The sequence below is a fragment of the Aptenodytes forsteri genome, unplaced genomic scaffold, assembly GCF_000699145.1.
Source record: "Aptenodytes forsteri isolate BGI_AS27 unplaced genomic scaffold, ASM69914v1 Scaffold20, whole genome shotgun sequence".
Classification (NCBI taxonomy): domain Eukaryota; kingdom Metazoa; phylum Chordata; class Aves; order Sphenisciformes; family Spheniscidae; genus Aptenodytes; species Aptenodytes forsteri.
Genome location: NW_008795523.1, coordinates 3668611 through 3676649, shown reverse-complemented (window position 1 = coordinate 3676649; position 8039 = coordinate 3668611). Strand labels below are relative to the sequence as shown.

The 8039-nt window shown below is 36.6% G+C and overlaps 1 protein-coding gene across 1 annotated transcript in view; it reads left to right on the top strand.

Annotated features, from left to right (window-relative positions):
- Positions 1–8039, top strand: part of ZNF292 (zinc finger protein 292) — a 68190-nt gene that overhangs the window by 49527 nt on the left and 10624 nt on the right. Inside the window, exons 5-6 of the mRNA XM_009281955.2 lie at positions 3785–3987; positions 7820–7956. Coding sequence (XP_009280230.2) covers positions 3785–3987; positions 7820–7956 — 340 coding nt within the window. The remainder of the gene's footprint in view (positions 1–3784; positions 3988–7819; positions 7957–8039) is intronic.

Here is an 8039-nt window from a genome sequence, read left to right as displayed (position 1 = left end):
AAAAAAAAAAAAAAAAAAAAGTGTTTGCATCCTGGGTATATTCAAAGCAGCCACCTGGAACTTCTTTTACCCTTTCACCAGACAATATGCCATCGTAGAAGCATCCAGGATTGGTGCTGCATTCAGCAGAATTGTGCTGAGATGTTGTTTGCATGAAGGATTCTGAGACCCAGCTCCAGGTAAATATGAAAGTATCGAGTACAGTTCAGTCACCCACAGTGTGAACGCACATGTGGACTAACACTTGAAGATGACTAAAGAGGTTACTGACTAGTAACTGAAGTTCTTTGAGATGGATAGTCCACATGTACATTCACCTCCTGCCTTCATCCTCCTTGGCCAGAGCGAGGTTGAGAAGAAAAAAAAGTCTGTGGTAGATTCATCTATACCTACCCAAGAATTGGCGAAGGGTAGAGTTAGTAGGATTATGGGTGCTTTCAGTAAGGCAAAAATTCTTTGCTTTGTGCTCTACAAGTCCTCCAGTCAGCCAAAACGTGACATACATGTGGACTGTCCACCATAGAGAACTTACTGCTACAGAACTGTGCTCGCGGCTTATTCATGCTCATGTGTGCTACTAATCTATGGATTATCTTTTCTCTTTTTTAATTCATGTATGGTATAAGCATTACCTGTAATAAAAGTTCATAGTAGTTCTTGCGGACTTGACATGGAATCACTTGGTAGTATGACCTGAGACTCCAGCTATGGGATTCAAGGGAATAATGGGGAAACTGTGTCTAAAAGGTTATATTCCAGTATCTCCAAGTTTATTTGCCAGAGTTAGTAGATCATAGTACCATCTGTCAGATGTCACCTGCTTGTCTTTTTTTCTCTCGTTAGTTCTGTAATTTTATATGAATTCTGCACATGCCTTGTACAAAGATAAGTTTGTGAATTTTAATGAATGGTGGAGCATTGCACAAAAAAGATATTTAACAATTCTTCCAAGAATCATGCTACTGATAAACTGTCATTCTCATTAAATACTATAGGTTTTGTGCTCATAGAGGTTAACTAACTTGTGCTGAAAAAGCACTTGTGCCTCAAAGCATTTTTATGAAGCTATATTCGTTATGGTAAACTAACAATTTGTCTACAATAACTTTTGAAATAGACATTGCACTATAAAATATTTTTCTAAAATGTTAAAAAAAAAAAAAAAAACAAAAACAAACCCAAACAACCCAAAGCTTATCCTTAAGACTATTCCCCACCATAGACTTGCTCCTGCAACCTTGGCACCGGTTTTTGTCTCAAAATGTCATACATAGTTCAGTTACGAAATAAATATAATTAAAGCTTGTGTTTTGAATGAGCTTTCAGATGTTAACTGTAATGACTATAATCACTTGAATTAGAATAAAGGCTTAAGAGCTAATATGTAACTTTAACCCCGAGGTCTTCCTATATCTTGTTGAGAAGATAACAGAAAATGTTCTGATGCTTATGCAAGGCAGGCTGGCTGAAGCAGTAAACACTAAAGGAAGGGGATTACTGAGGACTAGCAGATAGAACACAGTCTCTAAAATATTAAATGCAGTAATTATAATAATAAATCACAGTGAAATGTCTTGGATTACCAGTATAGCTTAAAGTCTAAGGTCTTCCTGTATCTTGTTACAGAAATAAGGTAAAATGTTCCAATGTTATTCCAGGCAGACTAGCTGGGAGTGAGCACTGTGGGTGAAAGGATTACTGGTACCTGGTAGGAGGAAGAGGAAGGCTAAAACTATTGAATGTAATTAATCACTGGGTCATTTGTGGGTTGACAAGAGTTATGAACGTTTTTTATAAGGCATTGGTAATGACATTAAAAGAACACTTATTCTGCTGCTTAAAAGGCAAATGTCCTCTAATAAACACAAAAATGGTTACCATCTACTAACTGTCTGTTAGTGCGCTCTAGTTTTCCTTTGTTCCTACATGAATAAAAATCTGGTCATATCTTCATCGACATGGAGAAAGGAAGAAAGAACTCATATTTGACTGAATATTCTTACACATCAGTGAGCCATCACTGATGATTTGTAACAGTGCACAAGGATCCTGAACAAATAACTAACAAGTTGGTTGAAATGATAATTCAACCATAAATCTGAAAATGCGTGAAAGATAATGATGGGGTCTAACAGGCCTGATTTCTGCAAAAGGCAGAATTTTCTGCCCTAAAATTCTGTGCACTAAAATGATAAAAAAGAAAACGGTTGACCTAATTTCAGTTGCAAGATGGGCTTTTAGTAATATCCTGTATAAGTAGCAAGAAGAAGGAGAAATCATGAGATAAAATGAAAGACAGTCACGAATCAAAAACTAACTAGGATAGGAGGAAGCAAAGAATGAAGTGAGATGATCTTTTTTCTTTCAGTAAACCTCATGTTTGGTATACTAACACTCCAAATACTAGAGAGGTAATTAATTTTGCAGATGCTGAAATTAATTATTTCATCAAGACTGAACAGGACTTTGAAAGTCAAGAAAATATAAATTAGGTGAATGGGAACATGATTCAAGTGAAATTCAAGGCGAGTAAATTAAGAGGAATATAATGAATGTTTCTACCAAGATGCGTCAGAAAGTGAGCTCTGCAAATGCCCAGAAGGTTTCAGGGAAGGGGTGATGAAAATACTCAAAGGCGGGAAAAAATCTCATTTAGAAAAGATCAAGATTTTACATAACATTGAAAGAATATCATGAATCTGCTGTTTTTCAGGAAAGAGTGGAAACAAAGGACAGTAGAAAATTCTGTTGTTTTTAAAAGATGAGGGAATGTGTCATGAAATTAAGATGTGGGTAATTGAAAACCAAAAAGATTTTTCATGCAGTATGTAACTAGCTTCTGGAAACAGTTGTCTCAGGGAGGGGTTGATGTCAAAAAGATTAAACAAAATTGATTGTCTCTGTGTCTATCTAGTTTTAAATAACTAACTATAAATATTTTGGAGGTAGTACTAAGCTTCATGCTTCAAAGCTGAAGTAATTTTGATATTGAAGATCTGGATGAGATCTGAGATGTGTACGTAAGAGTAGGAACGTTACCCTGTGCTCCCCTTTTTTGCAGGATTCTTATGCCTTCCACTGAAGCATCTAGAGTTGGGTTGTTAGCGTAGACAGTAGGGTTTTAACTCTGGTAGCGGCATATATACAGAATATAGTTGAATAAAATACAGCCATTCCTGTGTCTTTGAGTTTTAAACTATACACAGTCAAGTGTATACAAGACAAGCCTCTTTTTTGTACGAAACTTAATTTGGCTGAAAAACTTTTAAAGGAGTTTGACTGCATTGTATGGATGTGTAATACAAAATATTCAACACCAATACAAAGAACTTCAGATGCTTCTACGCTTGTCACATTTATCCTTCTGTAGCAAGGTCTTTAAAAGGCAACTATTAGCAAAGGCATAGCACAAACACATAAAGAAGGATGTGAGAGAAATGGTTTTGTGTTATTTGTCTTACTGTAGAACTATAATTAAATGGTATCTCAATATTTTAATATTTATATGCTTTCTAAATCTGTTTTGTGTGCAGCTATTTTGCCAAGAAATTAGAATGAATTAAAACCTGCAGGTAGATAAAAGGTCTTCTGTAGCAGGGAATCCTTATAATAAACAAGTACAGTTCTCAAAGATGCTTTTTCTCTTCTATGCTTTGTACTTTTTGTACCTTTTTTGATTTGTATAAATTTTAGGGGTTAACCATGAATGAGTAAATGCCATCTGTTAACTCTGTAACCTGCTGTGAAACGTGTATGTAATATTTTGGCTTGTTTTTCTTTGAAGTGAATGAATTTTTAGTGTTTGAAGGCCCCGTCCTGCTGGATATGCGTATTAAGCACCTAATGAAAACAAAGCAATTAACGCAAGCTACTGCCCTGGCAAAACTGTGCTCTGACCATCCAGAAATCAGTGCAAAAGGCAATTTCAAGCAAACCTACCTGGTCTGTCTTTGTTCAGGATCACCAAATGAAAAGCTAATGGAAGAAGTAAGTAAAAAATGAAGAACTACTTTTTTTAGACTTATTTCTTTAATGATAATAAAGTCACTAATCATAGGCTGTTTTTCTGTAGAAGAGGTTTTTCTTTTAAAATATGATCTAAAATATTTTTGGTATTTTGTTTTTTCTTTTCATTTAAGTCACTTTTAAACTGACTAGTTACGACTCAATTAAAACACTTGTGGAAGTGTAATATTAGGTCGCTAGTAGGCATTTTCTGGCTCTGCCACAACTTGATGTTTGATTTTGCTTGAAGTATTTTAAAATTCTGCCTCAGATCTTGTTAGTAAGGTGAAGATAATGGTTTTCCCACTCTTACTATTTTAACTCTAGCTTTTTGTGTAGTACCCAGTACATAGAACGGGGCCCTTTAGATGCTACTTTCAGTTCAGAGAATAAATGTAACCTTTTTTGACCCAAATGCCCAGGTGAAATTGAAGGTGAAATCAGATATTTGATCTGGTTTGAAATACAAAATCCTTCTTATTTAAATGCAAAAGTCAAAGAAGAGATGACAGCTTTGCTCTTCTGCATTCTTTCAGGTGACATCTTCATTTCTTACCCCACCCTGAAGTTTTATCTGAGCTTTTCTCCTTCTTAAAGGAAAACTAACTGCAATTGTCAGTTTTCTTGACTGTCTGTATCTCTTTGCTGTCTTTTTGTCTCTGTCATCTTTTTACATTAATAATAAGTATTATGCATGTTGAAATTGATCTTAAAGGGATGAAAACTATGCAGTGATTAGAGTTGGAAAATACCCTAAATACAGACTAAATTCTAAGATGACAGCTTCTCACTGGGCATGTCCTTCCGATGCTCAGTAGGATCGGATCGGTCTTGCCCTCCCAGCTCTGGCTGCTGTAGGCCCTCCCAGAACAGGCTCAGGAGGAGCTGTAACAGGGCTGTGCAATCTCGTGTTTGTTTGTTGAAGACTTGCAATGGAACTTGGAATTTGTGACCCTGCAAACATGCTTCCTTCATTACTCAGCCCCACCGTGCTCCCAAAGCAGAATGGGCTCAGTCAGTGAATGAACCATGAATCCCATGGACAAAAGGAACGGGGTAGCCTTGTTTCTTAGGATGCCATAACATACAGATAAGTTCAAACTGGGTTATCACAGAGAACCTAATTCAGATACTTCCAAACCTTGGATTGCTTGGGTTGCTTAGCTTTGCAGCTTCAGCTGCAGCATGATTTGCAGTATTACTAACCATTCTGGAAAGTTCATGTATTACCAATAGAAGGCAGATATGCTATTAACATGTCAAGGTGGACTTCTGAACTGAGAAGGATAGTCGTTTCGTAGTGTGAGAACAGTAAGAAAATTGGGGGGGGGGAGGGTAAACTGTAAAGAAGTACAGCTCACTCTTTAGTGGTATGGAAATTTTGATATCCATTCAGAATAGGCAGAAAAGTAGCATTTGAGCTCATTTTCAACTTGGATTAGTCTAATAGTTTGCTTCAATAATGTGAAGAATTCAAATCTGCAGTGTGTGAAATGCTAGACTGACAGACTTGATGGCTGTATAGACCTTTGCTGGAAGCAGGGTCCCTTAGGAACTCTGAGAGGCTGGAAAAACATTTCAGGAAAAAATTCCCTTTATTGTAAGTTCAGTTTCCCATATTCTTCCCTAAGCTTTTAACTGATGGTCCCTGTCTGAGATGGGGTGCTGAGCAAAGCAGACCTTCAGTCTAAAATGGTATTACAGTTATGTTAATCCATCCTCTCTGAGGTCTTGAGAAATGCAGTTTTCTTTAGAAGATGACTTTGAAGTTATTAAACCTCAAATGATGTTCAATGAAGGGTTATTAGTATATTTACAAAGTGTCAATTTAGAGGAAGAAAGTGAGTTGCTGTACTCTTCAAAATTGTAGTTTGATTGCTGGACCAATAGCTGGATCCCATGGTGCCCAACCAAGCTGTGCTGCCACCTTATCCAAAGTACCAAACTAGATGCGTGTTTGGGTGGGCGCTTCTGTTTCTTGCTTTGGGTGGTCGTGTGATTTCTCAAGAGAGACTTCCAACAGTGCTGTTGCAATGGTCAAGTTATTCTTCCGTTGCCAGCATCAAAGAATAAATACCAGCATGTCCTGCCAGATGTGCTAATTGATGTAATCAAACCAGTCTGCTGAGAATCAAATTAGACAGTAGTTGTCAGAACAAGTGCGCTGATTCAGTACTGATACAACTGTCTAGTACTGCTGGGTGACTGTGGGGTTTCCTTTGTTTTGCTACAAAACTAAGTGCTTCCATCGTTGCTTGAACAAATAAGTTACGTTGCAGAGACTGTAATGTTCTTCTAGAAGAGCATTCAGTTGACCTGCTTCTTACTGTACAGCTTCCCTTTTCTTTTTATCTTTTGATTTTTTAAAAATACTGGAACGTTCATTTTAAACTTCAGATTTCATTAATCGCCCAGCTATCGTATTAAAGTAGTAGTAACATGAGTGACTAGTAAACTGGGTTAGAATTTCAGGTAGTAACCTTTTTATGTTAGGCTGTAATTTAAAGTTATAAATCTGCTTATTACAATTATCATATGTATGATTTCAGGAAAAAATTCCCTTTATTGTAAGTTCAGTTTCCCATATTCTTCCCTAAGCTTTTAACTGATGGTCCCTGTCTGAGATGGGGTGCTGAGCAAAGCAGACCTTCAGTCTAAAATGGTATTACAGTTATGTTAATCCATCCTCTCTGAGGTCTTGAGAAATGCAGTTTTCTTTAGAAGATGACTTTGAAGTTATTAAACCTCAAATGATGTTCAATGAAGGGTTATTAGTATATTTACAAAGTGTCAATTTAGAGGAAGAAAGTGAGTTGCTGTACTCTTCAAAATTGTAGTTTGATTGCTGGACCAATAGCTGGATCCCATGGTGCCCAACCAAGCTGTGCTGCCACCTTATCCAAAGTACCAAACTAGATGCGTGTTTGGGTGGGCGCTTCTGTTTCTTGCTTTGGGTGGTCGTGTGATTTCTCAAGAGAGACTTCCAACAGTGCTGTTGCAATGGTCAAGTTATTCTTCCGTTGCCAGCATCAAAGAATAAATACCAGCATGTCCTGCCAGATGTGCTAATTGATGTAATCAAACCAGTCTGCTGAGAATCAAATTAGACAGTAGTTGTCAGAACAAGTGCGCTGATTCAGTACTGATACAACTGTCTAGTACTGCTGGGTGACTGTGGGGTTTCCTTTGTTTTGCTACAAAACTAAGTGCTTCCATCGTTGCTTGAACAAATAAGTTACGTTGCAGAGACTGTAATGTTCTTCTAGAAGAGCATTCAGTTGACCTGCTTCTTACTGTACAGCTTCCCTTTTCTTTTTATCTTTTGATTTTTTAAAAATACTGGAACGTTCATTTTAAACTTCAGATTTCATTAATCGCCCAGCTATCGTATTAAAGTAGTAGTAACATGAGTGACTAGTAAACTGGGTTAGAATTTCAGGTAGTAACCTTTTTATGTTAGGCTGTAATTTAAAGTTATAAATCTGCTTATTACAATTATCATATGTATGTAATATATATGAATAATTAATGTATGTTGAAATTTTTGGGTGACTGGGACAGTAGATATAAATAAGTCTTCTGTCTGAGAAACAAGTTTATATTCACTTTAATAAAACAGTTTTTCTGGTGGCATAATCAGTTTTGACACTATCTAGAAATGCACTGATTTGCTTTTAAGCTTATCTCTATCTGATAGAGTTAAATATTCACTAAGTTCTAAATTACTGTCTTTTTGCAAAGGATCAGATGACTGTATGTCTGAAAATGAAACCACTTTCTTAGTCTTGGTCTTGTTTTCTTTCCTCCCTTCTAGATTGCAGAAGTAGATTGCAAAGATGCTCTAGAAATGATATGTAACCTAGAATCTGATGGAGATGAAAAAAGTGCTCTAATTTTATGTGCAGCATTTTTATCTCGCCAGCTGCAGCAAGGAGAGATGTACTGTGCCTGGTGAGTCTGAATATTGTTTTCTGTCTAGCGGAACAAATATTAGTTTTGGGAAGATAGAACTGATACATAAGCCATAAGTTAAC